At 35.2% G+C, this 23860-nt stretch overlaps 2 protein-coding genes across 3 annotated transcripts in view; one reads left to right on the top strand and one right to left on the bottom strand.

The window, feature by feature from the left end:
* The window catches only part of LOC128982932 (malectin), a 31899-nt gene extending 10807 nt beyond the window's left edge, over positions 1–21092 (top strand). The window contains exons 2-4 of one of the 2 annotated variants that reach the window (XM_054402012.1): positions 2409–2591; positions 14984–15041; positions 18209–21086. In XM_054402012.1, coding sequence (XP_054257987.1) covers positions 2409–2591; positions 14984–15041; positions 18209–18414 — 447 coding nt within the window. In that variant the 3' untranslated portion in view covers positions 18415–21086. Of the gene's footprint in view, positions 1–2408; positions 2592–14983; positions 15042–18208 lie in introns of both variants that reach the window. The other variant, XM_054402011.1, reaches the window with a different exon arrangement.
* A 343-nt stretch (positions 21093–21435) lies between these two features.
* LOC128996605 (uncharacterized protein K02A2.6-like) lies at positions 21436–22209 on the bottom strand. Its single transcript, XM_054422008.1, has one exon. It carries the CDS (start codon positions 22207–22209, stop codon positions 21436–21438), a length of 774 nt encoding a protein of 257 aa, XP_054277983.1.
* Between the last annotated feature and the right edge of the window lie 1651 nt (positions 22210–23860).

Genomic DNA, 23860 nt, shown 5'->3' with positions numbered 1-23860 from the left:
TGCTATAGGTTATTAATAGAGTGACTGAGGCCTTTAGCCTATTCATGTAATCAAAAAGTACAAAATTGGCCTAACCTAACCTCTATAATTATTTACTTTAAGTTATTTACTTATTCAATATAAGTTGACATAAGTTATGCAGGGCAAAGAGCTAAGAAAATTAGCTCTTTATATAACTTGCTCTGGAAAGTAGGCAGGGCAAAGCCTAAGAAAAAAATTGCAAGTGTGCAAAACTTAGCCTACATATCATGCCCCCCCTGGGGGGGTCTAGCTAAAGGGAGTCGGGGAAAATTTGGAAACTTTAGGTCTAAAAACACAGTTTTTGTGCACTTTTGAGCCTCTTTTAGAACATTAAATCTTTTGTCTTTCAATTTGATTTAATATTGATTGACTTGATAGGTTATAATATTCTTTTTTGTATCCTAAACCATTTATGATGTTAAAAAGCTTTGAAGTCACTTTTCAATGATTTTTACACTTATATTGCAAGTAATCTCAGAATAAATAGCAAATGCAGCTGGAATCACCGTACGTCAGACCAATAAATTGCATATCTCATGGTGAAGTAAAAACGTCGGTGAAATAAAAATATCGGTGGTTACTGGCTAAAAATAGAAAACACCGGTGTAAGGGGAGGCAGAAATATGTCACAAACACAACCCTTCCCGCGTCCCACCACGCAGATGTAGACGGCTGCTCTACTGACGTTAGTCAAGGGCATCAGGCTACTGTATTTCAGAACTAGGGTTCCCAAAGTCCCTCCATAAAAAAAGAGGACAGTTAATTTGTGACTCCCGGAACTTACCTTGGAGGGGGCCCCGGTCACCTATTTTTTTATAATTAGAATTATTTAATGCGTTTTAAGGGCTTTTAAAAAAGTTTTTAGACTATTTTAGATAGGTAGGTACTAGAACTTTCATCATTTTGGAATTTTTTAAAACTGAATATTGTCTCACAATTCCTAAAAACCTGTATTGAACCTGAATATTGTTGGTATTGTAATTCTTAGAAATTTTAAACTAGAACTTTCGATTTGCTTGTTAATTCTTTACTATCACTAAAATATTTGCTTTTAATTTTCATTCAGGCATGCTTATGTTAACAATGCTATTGAAAAAAAAATTGGCAACTTAGGATTTTACCTCTAAAACTTATGTCTGGATTACTGGATCTCCCCCTCACCAAATCATTGGATTAGAAACATGCTTTGCAAGACTAGGAGTGTTTAAACAACACTTTTTGAAGTTTAGTGGTACAATCCATGGACTCCAAACTCTGGTGATGTTTTTACTACAGTGTGAAATGCAGGATCTTCAGCAACACGAGCAAAATTATTGAATTTAGAGTCATGTTTAAAGAACAAACCTGTCAATTTCGGAGGATAAATGCAAATGCTTAATGGTTGGAGTTGTGGTGATGTTTTTAAAAACTTTAGGTTAACTTTTTTTCGCCACATCCCTTTTTTAACTTGACTGAAATTACACATTTCTTTTCGGCATTAGTTGGATGTAGGAACGTTCAAGAATGATAAAGCAAGAAGTAAGAAAATTATTCTAATGTAAGCATGTAGGAGTGTATAAACGTAAGCAGAAAGCAGACGAGGAGCTAGCTGAAGTTAGATAGTCGCTGGTCTGGGTGGTGGTGAGCATAGACAGAGACAGCTGGGTTAATTTTGCCAACAGTCTTAAGCTTTAAACACAAAATTTGATCCAAAAAGGAAACAAAACTTTGAAATATAAGATATCATTACTGTGACACAATATTTTTATTTAAGTTTAGTTTCCAAATTTCAGTCTCATTCTGGGCAATTGATGATTAGAGCCAATTACTAATACTAGGCCTACTATGCATTATTCAGGAATAATTTGATTTATTTATTTTTTTTAGTCTAAATCCCTGACATTTTAGGGTTTTGCCAAAAATCCCCCGGACGTTTTTTACTTACCCAAAAAAAGGAAGTGTCCGGGGAAATGAGGACGTCTGGGATACCTGTTCAGAACTCACTTGGGGGGGGGGGGGGTAGATCTTTGGTTTTAACTTTTAAATTGGACTGGCAGTTTTGAGGCAATGTTCCTATTTAAAATAACTTTGCTGCCCAACTTTTAAATCAATTTCTATGAATTTTCAAATTTTTAAAAATTAAGAGTGGCCAATTTTGTGCCCCTTCAAAAGGCTCGAGTGTGGGGCTGCATACGTCGCAGGCCCTGTGCATATGCCTCCCCTAAGCTTATATGTTTTAGTTTTTTACGTCTCCTGAATCCAAAAATACCATTTAAGTTAATTTTGCCGCAAATGAATAAGTTATTACTAACTTATGTTATTTCACTGCTCAAATAAGTTCCTTGTAGAACAAAGATAGAAACCTGTCAGTTGCTCACAATTATTTTCATCAATATTTTTACTTACAGGTTTTTGATATAGTTTTGAATGGCGACCATACAATAGTGACTGATTTGGACATCTACGATAGAGTAGGAAGAGGAGTGGCTCATGATGAATACATTACCTTCAGTGTCAATCGAGATAGGCTCTACTACAATGAAGAGGAATCAGACATTAGAGGAGGAAAGATAAGAGTTGAATTTATTAAAGTAAGTACGCTAGATAATTTTAGATTTCAGTTTTAACCCCCAAAACATATTTTAGCCTAAGTTATACAGAAATATTATTTTTTAATTGAAGTTCAAATAAACTTAACAAGAAATGTGAAAATTAAATTACTAGCATACCGGTATTTGAAGGTGTATTAACTTATACGTGGTTTCTTAGAAGGTCTAGAACTATAAAGTGAGCAGTATCATTTTAGTCTGGGGGTCAAGACACATCAGTAAGCAATGGACTGGACCATTTTATAATGGATATATGGTGTTAGTCAAGCTGTTAAAAACATAAACTGAACAATTGGAAATGTTTCCAAATGATTGTTTGATATTAGCACACAATGTAGGCTGTAAGGTTTACATAATTACACTAAACATTAAACTAACTTACGGAACTAGTTGTCGGAACGAAGAGCTTGGTGATTCTTTACAACCTTATCCAATGCATAAAATATGATTGAATTCTGATATTTATTTGTATTCAACCCAATACTTGCTTTATGCTAAAACCAAGTGTTGTTTGTTAATATTCATCTAACAACATGTACACATGACGCAAAATATCTTGACACTTGACAAATTCCACTATAGTCCGGCAGCCAAATGAGGATTTTGTCCCTAACCTGGTTTTGTTCTATTAAGTTTTTTTTATTGTTGTTTTGAGTTATATAGGGTATGTAGACCATAAAACCACCGGGTACTTTTTTGGTACCCTTGGGCAATAGCCGCCATCTTGGAAAATGGTGGAAAACGTAATTTACAGTGTAAGCTTTTACTTAAAACTATGTTATGAAAATACCATGCTACCTACAGCAGTGCAAACACTTTTAAAATACTCACAGTGAAATTCTATGCAGGAAAATATCATATTGTAACTATATATTGTGTGTTTTAAAGCCAGTATTTCTTTTTAAAGTTAATCATTTAGATAAAAAATATGTTCTATCCCTGCTTTTTTCAACTTTGTGCTAAAATCTCTGAAAAAAGGCCATGATACATGTTACAAAAGTTGTAGATCTCAAAATTGTGCATCCAATGCACCTATAGGGATATTTGTTGGATCAATGATATTGTCACAACAATGTGTAAAAAATAACTTTTATTTATTTTTTCTATGACAAAGAGGGGTATCTAATAAATGAAAATAATTTATATAATTCTTCCTAAGAATATTCTGTAGTTCTTTTCTACTGTTTTTGGTATCAAAATGCTCAATAAACCAATGGCTTTCATTTAAGCTAATTATAATTCAAATCATAGGATGTAGCTAGTTATGGCCCCCCCTAAAAGAGTAATTTTAATCATAAAAAAGTCTCATCAAAGCCCTACCTATATCTTTAGTGATTATGTTATGTTTTATGTATTTATAAGAAAACAGTCGGTAACGTACTGGCTTTCATGGAAAATATTAATTATTGGGTTTCAAACAAATTTAGGTATAGATCATCAATCAATAAATCAATAATTTTTCTTGTAATTTGTTGATTTGTAAATTGGAAATAGTCCGACAACCAAACAGGGAATTTTCCTTGAACCCTCTTTTGTTCTATTACGTTTTTTTACTGATGATATTTTATTTTAGTATATAGATGCAGAAAATAGCGGGTACTTACAAAGTACCTTTGGGCAACTTCTAGAATTTGAGATAATAATTGTGAATATTAATAAATAAATCGATTAATTTAAAACATGGTAATTAAGCTACAAACTATGCGTTTTTAGTTCGAATATCATGAAATTTGGTATGAAACCTCGTTATAATGTTTCATAAATTTACCAGATATTAGCCATATCAAAGCTGTTTCAAACTGGCGGTGGAAAATGTGGTTTTTATCTTAAGAATTGAATTTTTTGCCCAATAAAAAAAAACTTGTTATACGACCTTGTTTTAGTGTTACCTATAAGCGAACAAAATATAATTTTTGCCAATTTAAACCTGAGCTTATATAAGTTACTAGCAAGACACATTGTTTACATCATTATTATGGCATGTAATAATAACACTCAATTTTGAAGTTAACTGAATTCCCGTAGCACTTGTGGCTATGCTTGTTAGTATTTGCGTTATATTGAAAAAATACAATAAGCTAACAAAATTAATAAAAAGCGATTTCAACATAGTTGAGTTTTATTATTTTGTATTGTAACATAAATATTTTATTCATGTAAAAATTTTACCTTACATAATAAGCCTACATGTAGAAATAACTTGTAAATAACGTTTCAGTAACCTTAGTGACTATTAGTGATTTCTCTATAGGGAAGTAGCTAAACTGTAGGTCTCATGGTAGGCCCGGGACCCATTTACATCATTTTGATGTCCCCAGAGGCCAAAAACACTCTTTCGCTCAAATTTTTATATATATAATTTAAAAAATAGATCATTTTAAATCCCATGTTATTCTTATGGAGAATATGGTAAAACGTTTTAGTTGGTTTGTTTTTTTATATATTTTTATCAAACTTGGCAGATTTATTTATTCTATACTAAGCTATTAATATTTTAATAAAAAATATACTTTATTAGTTTCCCTTTAGCAGCAAACCTAGGTACTCTTTAAACATAAATGTGAATTTAATAGATTAATTGAAAATCAATCCAGGCAAATGGAAATTTGATAATTCGTCAAGTTTGCTGCAGCGGGGGTATTAACTCATTATTCTACATTGTCGTAGTCTTCACTGACGTCTTGAGTTTGTATTTTTCTATTTAAACTGGTATTATATCCACAATGACAAAATACTGTGCAAGGTAAGCCTGAGCTCACGCAACTACATATTTTTCAATTCTGTTCACTGGTGTATATCAAACGCAACAAAAAAAAACTTGATAGGAATAATCCAGGTTAGGTTCATATCTGAGTTTACACATAGCTTACTGAGGTTTTCTTCACCAAAATGAATAACACAGCTCATTTAGATCTTGAGATATAGTTCTTTAATAAAAGACAGTCTTTAAAAATTGAAAACCTAATGTTAGTTAGAGGTCTACAACTCACCTTAAGCTCTACATATTTAAATGAAAATTGTCTCAAATGAAAGTTCTAAGTTGGCCTAGTGTTTTTAAACCAGAACGAATAACATAGTACACATAGCAGCTGAGAAATATGTCTTTAAATATAGAAGAAAGTTAAGAAAAAACAACTTTTATTCCACGTTTAAGCTTATAACTCGCCCCAAACACGCCAGAATGCAATAAATAATAGCTTAAAAGAACCGCATTAAATCACTGAATATTCCCATACCACAACATACAATATCTAGTAAAAATAACTTGAGACACAATCATTAACTAAAGATAAATTGTAAAAACAAAATCAAATTTTTATTGTTTGGGGTCCACAACTCATGTTCAACTCAGCCGATTTTAATAGTCAATGGCTTGGATTAAAGCCAGTAACTCACTGAGTATTCATAGTATATAACATTTCATATAACGTAATTATAACCTGAGATAATATCTTTAATTAAAGACAAATTTTGGAAAAACTAAAACGTTATTTGGTTAAAGCTCTATAAATCCCCTCAAACCCAATAGATTTGAATGACCAATGCCTCAAATGAAAGCCAGTAGTTTGCCGAGTATTTTATTATAAAAAAACATAACATCGCATAATCAGTACTCGAGGTAACAATCTTTTTTTCAAAGAAAATTATACAACCATTAAAATCTTTGTTGGCTGAAGTCTTGTAATTCACCTCCGACTCGTTCGATGTCAGTGATCTACATGTCAAATGGATGCCAATTGTTTACTGAGTGTTTTTATTGCAATACATACAACATCTAATAATAATAACTCAATGGGTTGGTCGAAATTTAAACTTTTCTTTTTGAAAAAATATTGTTTCTTTGGAGTGAAGATGAAAAGATTGGCCTTAAAGTCCTTAAATATAAACAGTTAATATTTCAAATATTTTCAAATTAAATTTGGTAATTTTACAAACATTTTAATACCAAAAACAGCCAGGAGAGAAGTGGCGGATGATCTCAGGAAAGATGTTACAATTTTATTGAACATATAAAATATCCTTATTTTTCATTGAAAATCAATTAAAAAGTTATTTTCTAACGCTTTATTCTGGCGTTACCCATGATCCAACAAAACATTCCATAAATGTATTCGATGCTAAATTTAAAGCTCTACAAACTTTATTATATATATTATAGTCATATTTTGAGTATTTAAGGCGCAAAATTCAAATAAAAATAAATACGACATTATTTTTTTATAAATTATAAACTTTGAAAAGTAATACTGACCTTAAAACAAATTATATATATTTAATATATGGTATTTCTGAGTAGGGAATTTAACCATAAACATTTTAAAATAACATGCATTGTTCCATCTTAAATAGTTTTTCTATTACATTGGTTTAAGTAAAAGCTTACACTGTAATTTACGTTTCCCGCCATTTTCCAAGATGGCGGCTGTTGCCCAAGGGTACCAAAAAAGTACCCGGTGGTTTTAGGGTCTACTTACCCTAGATATCACATAGCAACAATAAAAAAAACTTAATAGGACAAAACCAGGTTCGGGTCAATTCTGCCGGACTACTACTGAAGTAAGATTTATCATACAGCTGGGTTAGTAAATTTTCTTCATAAGAAATACATTGGGATTTTGATGGCCTGTGGGGCAAAGCCCGAGGACTTTTATTAGGCCAACAGGAATATGGTAAAAAATAAATATGGTCTACATAAAAAATACTTAATTTTGACACAACGTTTGTAAAAATCTGTCCATTATTAACGGAGGAGTAGTGTTTCGTATAAATCGCTTTCACGTATTATATAAGGATTTCAAACGTTTCAATACTTACTTACTTGAAATACTTGATCTCTTCATCCTTGAACAACAAAAGTTGGATAGATTGCGTCATTACCTATAGATTACAATACAAAAAACATTATTTAAATGTATACAAGTAAACTGAACTGACAGATGTGACTTTTTTTGGAAAGGCGAGTGGCTTGTCAAACAGTTCTTTTATTGAGTACAAGTGCCTGCTGAGTAGGCTCTGGCAAATCAAAGAGTGGATTTGAATTGCTTTGGGTCTAGAACTACATTTGCCTGCGCACAGCGTGTTGAATGGTTAAATTGTTTCTCAAAGACTAAGGTGATCTCAATATATACTGGCTGTTGACTGATAATATGCCAAGTTCTTCAAAAATTTTCCGAAAATGGCCGGTAGGGCCGGAAGATGTCATCAGTCTTAGAGCCCTCTTCTGCAGCAGCAGCACACTCTGAGTTGCATTGCTATGCCCCCATACTACCAAACCATAGTTGACTTGATGTGGCTGTGGAATAATGCGAGTTACATGATGAGCAGGTAGAGGCGTGTGATCTCATGTTTTAGCCTTCTGATCAGATAAAGTATTTGGCTTAGCCTATCCTTCTTAACATGATGATTCGAGTTTAGTTTGGAGTCGATCCTTAACAGTTTGTCCCCTCGTTTTCGATACCCTGTTTGAGGGTGCACGTGATGGACTGTGTCTTGTTGTCATTGATTTTGAGACAGTTTAGAACAAACAATTCTTTGGCTTCATTCAATAGAAATGCTGCCTCTGTTGGTAGGTCGTTCAGGTTACTATGTCTGGTCAGTAATGTTGTGTCGTCAGCGAAGAGCAGCGTGCGCCTGTTAAAGGACAGATCCTTGATCATTATTACAAACAGGACATGACCTAAAATCAAACCTTGGGCGTCTATAAGATCAGTTGCGACGACTGCCCTAAGTATTATATTGGCCAGACAGCTCGCTCTTTCAAGAAAAGATTTAAAGAACATCTCCCAAAGAAGACAACATCCGCTCAAACATCAACCATTGCCGAACACCTGGTTTCTGATAATCACAACTACACTAGTATTGACAGCAACATGTCCGTACTGCATATATCTAACGACCATTTTAACAAAAATACACTTGAAGAGTTTGAAATATACCGAGCTGTGAAATTCGACAAACATAATATTTTAAATGACAAACTATCCTTCCAATCTAATTATATTTACGACACGGCCATTAAGGTACTTGAGAGAGAGTCGGGGATGAATGGGGACAGCTGACTGATAACAAGAACAAAGGAATGACGTCACAGCGCCGACCGACCACATTGACCGGCAGTCTAGACTCTACATCTATCCGGTCGTGACGCATCACCATCACCGGTGTTACCATTTTTAGCTTTTACTCGTTAAATCGTACTTTTTTCGTTTCAATGTTCGTGTCTGTGTTCGTGTTCGTAACCGTGACCATGTTTGTGTATGAACGTGTGTGTATTGATGACCTTCTGTGTATTGACGATGAAGTGATTTGACATCCCCTGGAGGCCCGAAGATGACTTCGTGATAAGTCGAAACTAGTTGCTTCATAACAGCAACAATTTTGATTACAAGAAGCAGGTATTTACACCAATTTTTATATTCAACGTAATCCGGAGGCTAACATCAACAATAAAATACAATGTTTATTTTTACAGTTGTAAACATTGTGTTTCAACTGTACTGTACAGACTTTTCTATTTTCACCCTACACTGTGAATAAAACATGTAATTTTTAGAGAATTTCCTATATAGGGAATAAGCTATTACCGTAGTACTCATGGTAAGACCTGGACCCGGGACCGATTTACTTTTTTGTTTTGAGGTCCCTAGAGGCCAAAAACACCATCCGTTCAAATTCATATATATATATATATATATATACTAGCTGAACCCGGCAGACGTTGTCTTGCCTTTGACTATTTATAATCCCGCGGGCTTTGTCCCGTTTAACTTCTTAATTTTCAAGATGATCTCGTTCGCATGGCTCAATCACGTCCTGGTTGAAGTTCGTTCCCTACGCTCACTCACCTTTAGGTTGGAGGTTTGCTGCGGCGTGAGGTATCTTTTTATATTGTGTTGTCATTTCGTCACCAGCATGGCAACTCATATGATCCATGTTATTTTTTATATATTTTAAATTCATTTTAGGTGCTTACTTTTGAGCCTATTTTAATTTATGATGGGTTCCTGCACATCCACTGTAAAATATTTTCCAAAAGTATGCGTACATTTTCCCTGCGATGCATAGGAGCTGAGGGAAAAGGTTTTAAAGAAACATGCTTGCTTATTAATATACAGATGTTCACAATGTCAAACAGCTGATAACTAATTTATATTACAAGCACAGTTCTTTCATAACTGCCTCCAAGACCTTAGAAAAAAGCTTGGAAAATTGATATTTTAGAATTAATAATAAATATAAAGACCTCAGTTATCCGAAATAAAGGAGGACAAGGTCATTTCGGATAACCAACATCTTTTGTTAAAATTACATGGGTTGGAGTGGGGTAAGTGAACATGAAACCCGACACCTGTTTCACGATGTTTAATGCACGGTAACATCAATTTAACCCTAGAGTGGTGTCTTCGGTCTGTGAGTCCGATGATGTAATATTTTAAAGTTCCTGATCCCCCCGCTAGGGTGCAGGACTTGTGTCTCCTGCTACCTTCCTACCTCGACTCAGTCTACCACCAGACGCGAGGTTACAGATTCGTCTGCAATCCTGTAATTGGATCCCCTACATCGATGACACCTGGGGTGTGATTGGTCCAACAGACCAAAGCCCCCCTAAAAAAATGAATACTGTATATAATGTAATACTGTGTTTAATACTACAATAATATAACTATTACATTATGTGTAATGTAATACTTTTATGTAATGTAAAATTATATAATTACTAGCTGTAACCCGCGGGCTTTGCCCCGTTTAACTTCTTAATTTTCAAGATTATCTCGTTCGCATGGCTCAATCACGTCCTGGTTGAAGTTTGTTCGCTACGCTCACTCACCTTTAGGTTGGAGCTCGTTCGCTACGCTCACTCACCTTTAGGTTGGAGCTCGTTCGCTGCGCTCACTTGCCTTCAGGTTAGCTCGTTCTCTACGCTAACTCGCCTCCAGGTTGAAGTTCGTTCGCTACGCTCACTCACCTTTTGGTTGCAAATTAGCTGTTGTCATAAATGTAAAAGAAATAATAGTGCTGCACCCTGTTGGTAATTTTTGTAACTTTAATGCTTTTGAACATCACAGAACAGAACCAACTTGTTTAATTGAAACAGCTGTTAAGATTCAATAATTTCATTTCTCATAAGGTTAACATGGGAAACTCCAGAGCCACTGGGGCGGAGCCCGAAAGGATTTTTGAAATAAGAATATGCCTATATGTTAATCGGGAATGTGAGCTATCATCATGCCAAATTTCAGCCCAATCCGACCAGTATTTTTCGCGTTCACTTGTCACAAACATACATCCATACATCCATACATCCATACATCCAAACTTTCTCATTTATAATATTAGTAGGATAATAGTTTTACTTAGTTTATTGAGCGGAGCGAGCGAAGCTCTTATACGTCGACTCTTATGCATTTCGTAATACGCAAACTCCTCCTAGACGGCTGAATTAATCGTTTTCAAATTTTACATGGTGATAAAGACCATATCGGTGAGTGCCAACATTTATATGGCGTTAAAAAAGTCTCAGGAATCCGCCCCACTGGGTCTCAAAGTTTCAATGTAATCCTTATGGAAGCAGTATTTGACACATAAACAAAGACATATGATCAGCTGTTGACTTTTGAATGCATTAGATGAAAAAATAGCTGATGGCATTATTCCACAGATATTACAACAGAAACGGTATGGATAATAAATACAATCAAATGACGACACTAGTGGTGAAGGAAGTAGTAAAGTTGAGCAGTCTGGAGTGTGGAAACTGTTTATGACAATTAGATTTAGGTATCTGCATTCCTAAAATTCTATGGGAATGGAGGAAAACTGGTCCGCGACGTAGGAAGTGGTGAAGGAAGTAGTCAAGACGAGCTGTCCGGAGTGTGGGAACTGTTTATGACGATTAGATTAAGGTATCTGCAATTCTAAAATGCTATCGGAAGGGAGGGAAACAGGTCCGCGACGTAGGAAGTGGTAAAGGAAGTAGTCAAGACGAGCTGTCCGGAGTGTGGGAACTGTTTATGACGATTAGATTATGGTATCTACAATCCTAAAATGCTGTGGGAAGGGAGGAAAACAGGTCCGCGACGTAGGAAGTAGTGAAGGAAGTAGTAAAGGCAAGCTGTTCGGGGTATGGGATCTGTTGATGACCATTAGATTAAGGTATTTGCAATCCTATGATGCTATGGGAAGGGAGGGAAAAAGGTCCGTGACGTAGGAAGTGGTGAAGGAAGTAGTAAAGGCAAGCAGTCCGGAGTGTGGAAACTGTTTATGACGATTAGATTATGGTATCTACAATCCTAAAATGCTATGGGAAGGGAGGAAAACAGGTCCGCGATGTAGGAAGTGGTGAAGGAAGAAGTCAAGGCGAGCTGTCTAGTGTGTGGGAACTGTTTATGACGATTAGATTAAGCTATCAGCAATCTTAAAATGCTATGGAAAGGGAGGGAAACAGGTCCGTGACGTAGGAAGTGGTGAAGGAAGTAGTAAAGGCGAGTTGTTCGGAGTGTGGGATCTGATTATGACCAATAGATTAAGATATTTGCAATCCAATAATGCTAAGGGAAGGGAGGTAAACAGGTCCGTGACGTAGGAAGTGGTGAAGGAAGTAGTAAAGGCGAGCAGTCCGGAGTATGGGAACTTTTTATGACGATTTGATTAATGTATCTGCAATCCTAAAATGCTATTGGAAGGGGGGAACAGGTCCGTAGGAAGTGTTGAAGGAAGTAGTAAAGGCGTGCTGTCCGGAGTGTGGGAACCGTTTATGATGATTAGATCAAGGTATCTACAATCTAAAAATTCTATGGGAAGAGAGGGAAACAGGTCCGTGACGTAAGAAGAGGTGAAGGAAGTAGTAAGGTGAGCAGTGTGGAGTGTGGGAACTGTAAACCGTTTTTAGCAGTTAGATTAATGTATCTGCAATGCTGAAATGCTATGAGAAGTGATGGAAGCATCCCCACGACATAGAAAATGGTGAAAGAAGTAGTAAGGCTAGCAGTGCAGAGTGCGGGGAATGTTTGTGGCAATTAGATTAATTTATCTAAAATACTTAAATGCCATGGAAATTGATGAAAACAGCCACGATGTAGGAAGTGGCTTAGGAACTAGTAAAGTATGAGCATAGTGTGAGAACCGTCTGTGGCAGTTAGATTAATGTATCTGTAATCCTAAAATGCTATGAAAAGAGAACGAAACAGGTCCCACGACGTAGGAAGTGGTGGAGGAAGTAGTAAAGGCTGGCAGTGCAGAGTGGGGGAACCGTTTGGACAGTTAGATAAATGTATCTAATACTTAAATGCTATGAGAATTCAAGGAAATAGGTCTATGACGTAGGAAATCGTGAAGGAAGTTGGAAGTAGTAAGGCTTGCAGTGCAGAGTGTGGGAACTGTCTTTAATTAATGTATCTGCAATCCTAAAATGCTATGGGAAGAGAGGAAAACAGGTCCACGACGTAGGGGTGGTGAAGGAAGTAGTAAAGGTGGGCAGTGTTGAGTGTGGGAATGGATTAATGTATCTGCAATGCTAAAATGCTATGGGAAGAGACTGTAGAATGTAGGTTGAAATGATTACGAAGTACGAATCGATACATATTTTTGATACATGCAATCGTTTACAATTGAAATTTACAACTGTGTTAACAACAGCAGATTTTTACTCCATAGAGGCTAAAAACGATGTTTACTCCCTAAAGAGTAAAAAGCTACTTTAGACCCGCAACGCATGCATTAAAAACTACTGTTTTTACTGCAGTATGACAAAAACAATATAATATGAACCCTTGATGACTCCGCTCAATTTTGTGGATGCCTCTGCGAACGCCACCTAGTATGTTTTATTTATATAGTTATAATATACATAAAATTTTTTGTAAAATACGAAAACGGTTTCACAGTCCGAAGATACCAAAGGTGTAGGCTAATCTAAAGGTAGGGTTACACCAGAGTGAACAGGAGCGAACGAGCTGTAACGAATGCGAAATTCACTTCGGTGTGACCGGGGACTCCAGCGATAGCGAACATCAATCGGCAGTGCTCGGTAGTCGCATGTTCGTGTTCGCGCTTGCTCCATCCATTGTCGGTTTCAGCGCGAATGACCAAAGGAATTCGCGTTCACTCGAGTTCGGTCCTCGCTTCAGTGTGACCCATCGTAGTGACTCCAGTCTAGTCCTTGCCGGTGTCTACATTACTGATATCAACAAGTTGTTTAGGTCAAAGGGGTTTTTTGAGTTGTACTACAATTTATTATTCCTATTTTTGTTTAACTATGGAGTGGACTGATGACAAAGTGTTGAAGCTGATTGAAGAATACAAAGCAAGGACAGTGTTATGTGATCCTAGTAGTGCTAATTATAAACTGTTAAATAAAAAATTAACGGTTTTTTTTATTAATATTTTATCAAACAGTTAGTCTGTTTAAGAACTGCACGGTGACGATAACAGGGATTATCATCACCGTGCAGTTCTTGTGGTGGCGGAGCACAAGCGAATGACGTTTCAATCAAGACGATTTGTGTGTGTTCAAACACTCTGGTGTGACTACTCCCATTCTCAGGTGTTCGCGAATGCTAGCAAACCACAGCAAACACCATTGAACGTTCGGTCCGCTCCTGTTCGCTCTGGTGTAACCATACCTTAAGTCACCATTACTCTATGGGTAAAATAGGCATTATTTGAAGTATCAGTCAAGCGTTAAAAATTCTGATGGTTTATGTTTTTTTACATCAATTAGTCTATTAACTTTCATAATATATGATTAAAGGCTTTAGTAATTTATAAACAGTATATTTTTTTATTTTTTTAAGTTTTACTTTATCAACTTTTAATAAATGTGCCTATTAGTTTTTTCAAAAATATTTTACCAACACTCAAAGGGGTTTTATTTCATGATAAACCCCATAAAATTGTAAACACATATAGGAGTAATCATTTTACATAGTTTTATCTTTTATGATTATAGTCATATAAAAAAAAAACTAAAGGTCTTCGGACCTAAAAAAAACTACAGACCGAAGACATTGATTGTGTGTTAAAAATCAAGACACCACTCTTATTAATGCTGTTTTTGCATAGTTTGACTTTAGAGCTCTCCTGCACTATTATTGAGACATGATTAAAAAAAAAAAATTAATATCCTTGTTTAATGCCCTATTAGGGAGTATGACTTAAATCGCTGTAGCCTAACCTGTTACAAAAAATATTTTTTTTTAAGTGTCTTGGTATTACAATGCTTATCCAAGCAATTGGGGCAAGTGTATAAATGAAACAACTTCCGCTGATTAATATATTTTCATCAAGCATTCATGGAGTGTGATAAAGTTGTCAGATTATATCTACTCATAAATGATTCTTAGTGTTTCAGCTAAAACAAAATTATTTGTTTTTAGGGTTACCGGGACAATCCTAAGATAAATGCAATATATGTTGTGAAAGCAAAGCTTGAAGGTAAGACAATTAATCTATTACAGCTGATAATTAATTAATTAAATACACATTTATATAGAGACACAAATGTATGGACTTAAAGGAAAGCCAAGTGGCTGATAATACTTTATACTTTTTATACTTTTCGATGAAATGGCGACCATACAAAGTAGGTATTTTAACCCTTTGAGTGCCTCAAGGGGGTGAAACAATTTTATTTGAGGTTTGCCAGGCCTACATGTGGTGTTGCTTCTAGGAATGCCGACCATTTTTCCACGTAAATGCAGGTGTTAAGGAAAATCTTCATAAAATACCGTACTTATTTATTAACATTTTTGGCCTAAATTTGTTTTGTTTTGTAGATTTCTAGACCGTCCTTTGTAAAATACTAACATTATTTGGGGTTTCATTCGAGTTAAAATAAAATATTTTCATGGACAAGACAGAAATATGGTGCAGTTTATTCTCATTTTCAAAGTTTGAGTTAAAATAACACAATTTAAAATTATTCAATGACATTAAATTTTACATTCATTTTAAAGAGTAAACCCTTTGAGGTCGAATGGCAAGTATAGGTCGCCGCCCGCCATTTTCCCGACTGCTAAAAAATGGCTACCTATACTCTAAAAAAAAAGTTGATCTTTGCGGTCAAATGGCGAGTATAAGTCCCCGGGCACCATTTTCCCGACTACTGAAATGGCAAACTATACTCTCTGAAAAATGGTGAAAAAATTTGGCCTCGAACGGTTAAAAACTAAAGAGAAATCATGTATAGCAAATGTATTTACAATATATATATATATATATTGTATTGTATATGCCCAAAAAATATGTAACATTTACTACAAAGAGGTCTCAAAAAATTCTAGGCCCTACCGAGCAAACAACCTAAATCATGCTTTAGGACTTGTGTTGTTACAGACAAAACTAAATAATTTTACATTTTACTCTATTTGATGTTGTTATTATTATGTTTATAATTCAAATTACTATTAGAATACTATTATAAATTATAAGCCATGAACAAAATATACAAACGGTTAAAATAAGATCATGCACCTATAGGCCTGACTTACCAAGTCCAGTTACCGGTACACTTTATGTGATTAGCCACAAACTATCAACAAATGCACGAATAAGTTGTGGTATTATCACTTTTTAAAGGTTTAAAATGTATTTTTCAACGATTCATGACCATAACCTACAATTCTATAACCAAACTATTTGTAAACAAACATTTACTAGAACGTAAAGAGTCGAAACAACAAAACACAAACCAGCTGTGTAAATCCGTCTACTATTGCAAAATGGTTTTTGATTGGTTGACCACATTTCTCAGCTCCATTCTACAGTTAAAAAACAAAATAGTTGTTGCCAACCTCCTTCTGTCGCATTTGGTGTGATTTGCAGCCAGCTTTATTGAAATGTGATACTGTATGAAGTGATTTTCTGAGCGTTTCTCTCCCAGACGTCGGCATTTCTCGCGCAACCTCAACCGTCTCGCTACGAGACGCTCGGCACTCAAGCTAGGACAATGGTGCATCTCGGAGCGAGACACGACGGCACTCAAAGGGTTAAGCCAAGTATGAATGGAGATGAGTGTAGGATGAGTGGCGCAATCTTGTAGTCTTGTTAATGACTAAGGCCGACATATTCCTTAGACACAGCTGTTAATTAACCCTATATCTGGCCTTCGTCAATTTTCTGACGTTAGAAATTGAAGTGTGGTGTGGCAGAGTCAAAAAATTGACGCATAGGACATGGTGTGTTTCAACTTAATTTTCCGACCAGTAAACTCTCTTAAATTGCAATAAAACTTATACCCTTGGAAAGCAGAGGTTCTCAGGATTAATTTTCATGCATCATAGAATCCGTTAGGTTAAAAAAATATGTTCATAATTCTTTATTAACTTAAAGAAGTGATACTCAGCCCATGATTTTTAATCACTCTGTCACATGATTACAGTGGGTGGGGGGGGGGGGTGCAATGGGGGCAAATGCCCAGGGGCACGGGCCCTGGGTTGGACAAATTTTAGTGTCAAACTGGCCCCAGTTACTTTTCGCTTTGGCGCTATAAAAATTACTACCTTGTGAATTAACAGGTCCAAGGTTTAGATTAACATCCCCAGTCAAAAACATAACAAACACCACTGATGTTATAATTTATGATAGACAAAAGTAGAGCTTATTCTATTTATGATAATAAAATAAAATTTAGTATTAATTTTGGATAGATAAATGCATAATTAGAATTATTTCTAAAATAAAAGAGCATTACGCCTGTAGTACAAAAAAAATCGCAGTTAGTCTGGCCATTGCCGCCGCACAATCTTGCGGCGCGCCGCAGGGGCAGGGTGTAAGAGGGGCCAAAGACAGATTATATGTACATGGAATTGTCTTCGTTCATTCTCATACGCGACTCCGGAGCGTACTCCTAGTTTTATAAGTACTTTGTTATGCTTAAAGCGTAGCAAATTCCCTAATTAAGTTCTGTATTTTTGTGTGTATGTCTGTTGGTAACACATTAATGTCCTCATTTCTCAGTGTTTCACAGAAAGGACAAGAGCACCAATGAAAATGTCAACCCGAATAAAGTGTTAGATTGTGAGGTTGAGGTAGTACCTTAAATACTTTTAACCATTGTGGAAAGTAACGTTCAATTATAGGCTTACCTTAGGGCTATGCCTCATAGATCTATAACACGTTTTTTAGTTTAATCATTGGATTTAACATGGACCAACACGATCCGGGTGACATTTAATTGAGAAGCATTTGTTTTGGCTTGAAACTGTCAGATACTGTATTTGTGAAGGTTTATATATAATAGTTTTGCCAGCATATCTGAAAATATGCAAACCAACTGCTGTTCTTAATATAAGAAGGTTTTAACTGACTACGATAAGATCCCCTACAATAAGTAGAACGGGCACACAGGTAGTATTTAATATGTAGCTTATTCAGTTATTCAGTGTAGATCTAAATTGATTATTAGTTTGCCAACCATCCCATCTCATGAAAGAGACTTAATATACCATTTAGCACTTAACATTTAATGATCATTAAGATTTGTCAAAGTATTGATAGGTAGTGAAGAATTCACTCTTAAGAAACACATTGTTTAAAAAATAATATATGTTATGGTCAACTTGTAAATTGATGTTATATTGATTGACTGTAATGCTGTACAGACGTGCCTAGACTGCCGCCGTTGCCAGAGGTGGAGGAGTGGAAGGGAGACGAAGTGGAGGAACGTCCGTCTACTGGTAAGAACCGTCGCGCCAGTGGCCCTCGCACACCTGACCCCTACAGTGTGGAGGACTCCTCTATCATGCTGCCAGTGTTTGTGGCCATTGGGGCCTTCATCCCTTTACTCTTCTGCCTCTGCAAGCTTTGATTTTAGTAATGCACATTTCACTTTTTTCAGAATTCTATGTTTTTACCTGCTAAGAAACAACAGGTTTGCTATTTCAAATGTTTTTCTTTAGGAACGCAATTTAAAAATAAATTTCAACAATGGTGCTCGTAAACTGTAATTTAAAAAAAATATTGTTTGTATGATATTTTAATTAGGTACTATAACGGAATAAGTTTAAAGAAACTAAAATAAATTATGTGATGGAAGCAAAATTGAACATATATGTCGGAAAATTGAATGTCATTGAATTTTAACTGCTCTAAAGTTAATTAACAATCATTTAAATGAAACTAATTGACTAATACAACTTGCTGCAGTACACCCTCTCTTAGTTGTTCTTCTCAAGACTGAAGTTGGTTTAAGCAAGCACTTTTATAAAATACTGCAAAAATAATTGTCATTAAAACTAATGGATAAAGATATACATTTTGATGCACAACTAAGCAATTCTTCCTTATTTTGCAATGTTAAATATTTACATGTAAATGTACAAAGTCAAAATTACAATATTGCGTGTGGGTCATAAAAAAATTACAACCGCATTTACAACGCCTATTTAAACTGCATTGTGGCTGGGAACAGAAGTCTCTTGATTCCTAGATAATTTATAAATAGAAATACTTTTTTTAAATGCCACGTTTGAAACACACTAAAAAGTAGAAAATAATTTATAAATATGTGGAAAGAATAAATACTTGTAAGATTTAAAACGAAATGCTATTGCATTGGGGTTATGCAATAGCTAATTTACAATTTATTTTTTTTCAATTGTGAATTATCTTCACCTATTGAAGTATTATCTATTGCATGCACCCCACTTTTTTTTGTTTTAAATCTTAAAAGTTTTTATTCTGTTCACATATTTATAAATTATTTTCTCATTTTTAGCGTGGTTAAAAACGTGGTATTTTTTAAAAATATTTTTATTTATAAATTATTTTCTATACTTCTTAGTCTTGCGTAAACATGTTAAATCTATTATATATGGCCTGTACATAACCAAAACCTTATTATCTGTAATCCGATGTTTTATCTTTACTTTGAAATGGTGTTTTATATTTTAAGAATCTCTCGGGAGCAGAACCTGTACCTCTTAACCTCTGCTCTTTGAACTGTCAAATTTAGGTATTTACATTTAGGTTATTTGTTTTCAAAATGTAAACATTGAAACTTTGGAAGCCCGTGGGGCGTATCCCAAGGGAAATATGAAAATAAAATGATTTAATGCATTGTCATCCATTTGTGAGCTATGTTTAAAGTTTCAAGTCTCTAGCTCATCGGGAAGTTGGTTTAATATCAATTACAAAATTTGTACTGGACAAGAAAGCGAGCTAATAAAAAAGTTTTAAAAAGGTTGGAAAGAAACTAACCGATTTTAAAATTATGGTAGATAAAGATAAACCAACCCCTATTTCCAACCAGGTAGGGGGGTTGGGAGTTATCCCAGCAGAAGTTGAACCAGAGTTCATTATGACAGAGAGTACTGTGTTTATATAAAGATACAAATTCATTTTGCTTTGTATTGTTTAAACAGTTTTGTAGGCAAAGGTCAACTTAATGCACTAAGCCAACAAATCATTCATACCCCAGAGAGAAGAGCATTGCTGTTTACAGTAATTTTACACCTGTTTCAGCTTATTCACCTGTTTACAAGTTTAGTGCAATAATAAAATAAATACAAGAACTGACTTAAGGTTCATAACTTTAAGATGACATTAGTATTATTAAAGGAGTGTTGCTTTGTTTGTTGGTTGGTTATGGGTTATGTTATTTTTTTTAAGATGTTTATAAGACATTTTTGTTTGCCAAGCTTGTTTTAGTAATTTTTCTGTACATATTATTGACCTCGGTCTTAATTAGCTAAGTGAATGTATGGAGTGTATTTCAAGTGATTATACATTTTAACTGTTATCAGTGTGATTTGTATTCAATCAAAGTGATGCATGCTGAGAAATGGCATGAGACAAGTTTTAAAACCATTTTATTTATTGATAAGACAGATTTTGTCCTCGAATCATCTTTTACCTCAGGACTACAAGTATTTATATGATTTAGCTCAAAGCGTTGACATTATTTAAAAAAATACCATTACTTTAGCCAACAAGTTGTATTTCTAACATATCTATCATCAATCCACATCTTAGGTTTGTAGTCCGTGTAGATTTAATCTTTCAAATGTATGTTAGTTCTTTTGCAATTGTTGTTATGAAACATGTTACGTTCTGCTCCACTAAAAGCACAACAGTAAGTTTACATAAGACTCTAGCTCTGTATAAATATTTGCATTGTTTATTTATCAGCTTACTTGATGTAAGTTACAATTAGGCTACTTACAGTTTTGCATGAACTATATTTGTTGCAAAATTATATTTAGTAAGAGTTCCTAAGACTGCAAGTTAAACACAAAAGTGCAATTTGTTATAATTTGTGTTTGTGATATATATAAGAAAAGTGTAATATGTACTTAATTTTATTAGTACACATTATATAATATATGGATAGAAAAAGTTTTATTATTTGTACCTTTGCGACGTACATTTCCTTAACGGGAAAATTATATATGCAGTCGCAACCGTTGCCTAGATAGCTCAGCCTGACAGTTGGGTGTAATTCCAGTGTAGGGAAACCACTAGACTGAGAGCCGGGTCTAACCGGTACTTAACATTGTGCAGGGCATAATGCCATGAGTTATATACATTCAAACACATTGACCACAGCTGTACCATTCACAACATGTGTGGAGATGAGGGTTCTTTACACATGTTCTTGCAAATTCTTACTGTCTTTTAGTCAACAACCTTTGCTAATAAGAACAAAATATCAAAATTCCAACTGTTACATATTAAATAAAAGATGTGTAAAATAAAATAGGTGTATTCTGAATTGAATCCTAAAATAACAATGATTGTAAACAAAAACAAAGTCAACTTATTAAACATAACATATGGTATTTTGTTAAACATACAGTATGTTAGAAAAGACTCATCAATTTTTCCCCCTTTAAAGTCTTGATCGCAGCATTTGATCTACATGTCGTCTGCATGTTACTCCGTTCTCCAGTTCAACGTTGTAATGTAGATTTCCATCTCTTGATGTAACTTTTCCGAAACTCCATTTTGTCTGACCCTTGTAGTAGTTTCTCACTTGAACACGGTCTCCCACCTTAAATATGCGTGTTATACCTTTAGGTTTGTCTTTTGAGTCCTCGATTCTAGAAGGTATCATAACACTGAGGTATGTTCTTACTTGTCTGTTGAACATGAGATAGTATGCCGAGTTTCCTGTTGAGTTTGGTACTTGACGGAGTTGAATTAACGCCTTGTGAATTTTACTGTCAAGTGTTCCTGGTTCATCTAATATCGACTTCAACATCTTCTTCACTGTTTGTACAAAGCATTCAGCTTGTCCATTAGATGATGGGTGGAACGGAGCAGTCGTTTTGTGTTGGGTTCCACATGACTTAAGAAACTCTTGAAAAGTAAGAGAAGTGAAACTTCGTCCATTGTCTGAAATTAGGAGGCTTGGAAGACCAAAAGTACTAAAAAGTTTCTTCAACTCCTTAATAGTCCAATCGGTAGTTGCTGTTTTTGTGGGTATTACCTCTACCCATTTGGAGAAGGCATCAACAACAATGAAAAATTGTTGTCCATTTGTTGGGCCCATGAAATCTATATGTATTCTCTCCCATGGCTGAGTTGCTGGTTCCCAAGGATGGTTGATCTCTTTCGTTGGAGAATTTTGTTTCTCACGACAAGGCTTGCAAACAGCAATCATGTTTTCAATGTCTTTATCCATACCTCTCCAAAAGCAGTAACTTCTTGCCAAAGCTTTGGTTTTTACTTACTATACCAATGTGCCCGTAGTGTAGTTCATTGAGAATTCTTTTCTTGAGGGAATTTGGGATGATTACTTTCCACCCTTTGAAGAGGCATCCTTCATGTAATGTAACTTCATTATCGTGAAATCCCAATGGCTCTAATGATTGACCCTCCTCAAGAGCCTCAAGAATTTGTTTTAGATATGCGTCCTTCTTAGTTTCTTCGGCTAGTTCTTTGGGATTGATAGTTATGGTGTTCAATTGGTTTGTTTGAAAATGTCCAAACTGGTCAATACTTGTAAATTTTGAATCTTCCACAGGAAATCTTGAGAGGAAATCTGCATTCCCATGGTCACCAGTTCTCTTGAATTCAATTGTGTAGTTAAATCCTGATAAAAAATGGGAGTAGTTGAATAGTCGCGTAGCTGACATTGACGGTAGGCTCTTGTTGGGATTGAAGATTGACACTAATGGTTTATGGTCCGTGATGAGTGTGAAATGACGTCCGTAGCAATAAGAAAAAAATTTCTTCAACCCCCAGTATATACCTGTGGCTTCTTTATCGATTTGGCTGTAATGTTTTTCAGCATTGGTCAATGATCTTGAAGCAAAAGCTATAGGCTTTTCACTTCCATCTGGGAAACGGTGTGATATCACTGCTCCAAGTCCCACAGGTGAAGCGTCAGTTGCAAGGATCAATGGCAGGTCTGGGTTAAAGTGACAAAGAACTGTGTCACTTGTTATTCTTTTCTTGATGTTTTGGAAACTTTCTTCACACTTACTGTCCCATATGAATGACTGCCCTTTTTTTAGAAGTCTATGTAAAGGATTTAAAACAGTAGACAAATTCTTTACAAACCGGTTGTAGTAATTAACAAGCCCTAGGAAAGATCGGAGTTCCTGTATGTTTTGAGGCCTTCGTGCATTTGTAATTGCTGTGATTTTATCCTTACTTTTGTGGATTCCAGTGGCGTCAATAACATGTCCTAAGTATTCAATTTTCTTTTGAAAAAATTTGCACTTGTCACGGTTTAACTTCAAATTTTGACTCCTTAAACGCTCAAACACTTGCTTTAGTCTTTCTAGTAGTTCTTTTGATGACGTTCCTTGAATTATTATATCGTCGAAGAAGCACTGAACACCTTGAAGGTCTTGAAGGATTCCGTCCATCACCTTTTGCCAAACTCCTGGAGCAACTTTTACACCAAACATCAGTCTGTTAACTATGTATTGTCCTTTATGAGTGCTCAAAGTTTGAATTTCTGCACTCTCAGCATCCATTTCCAAGTGGAGATAAGCGTTACTTAAATCCAAAGTACAGAACAACTGTCCTCCATTCATTTGAGCAAAAATGTCTTCGATCCGAGGTATTGGATGATGTTCTTCTTTGATTTGTTTATTTACTGTAACCTTGTAATCAGCGCATATTCGTATGTTACCATTAGGCTTTACTACAGGTACAATTGGAGTACCCCAATCGGACTTGTCTGTTTTGGAAATGATTCCAGCTTCTTCCAGACGATTCAACTCGAGTTCTACTTTTTCAGTTAGTGCATATGGGACTGGACGAGCCTTCACAAAAATAGGTCTTGCCCCTTCAACAAGCTG

The sequence above is a fragment of the Macrosteles quadrilineatus genome, unplaced genomic scaffold (genome assembly GCF_028750875.1).
Source record: "Macrosteles quadrilineatus isolate MER2022 unplaced genomic scaffold, UCM_ALF_1.0 Scaffold_1__1_contigs__length_201487025, whole genome shotgun sequence".
NCBI classification, from domain to species: Eukaryota; Metazoa; Arthropoda; class Insecta; order Hemiptera; family Cicadellidae; genus Macrosteles; species Macrosteles quadrilineatus.
The sequence above is the reverse complement of the archived record's forward strand: the minus strand, read 5'-3'. Positions and strand labels throughout refer to the sequence as shown.

What these genes read in the sequence shown, in the direction of transcription:
- LOC128996605 (XM_054422008.1), bottom strand. Translation starts at nt 22,209, where the DNA reads ATGATTGCTGTTTGCAAGCCTTGTCGTGAGAAACAAAATTCTCCAACG.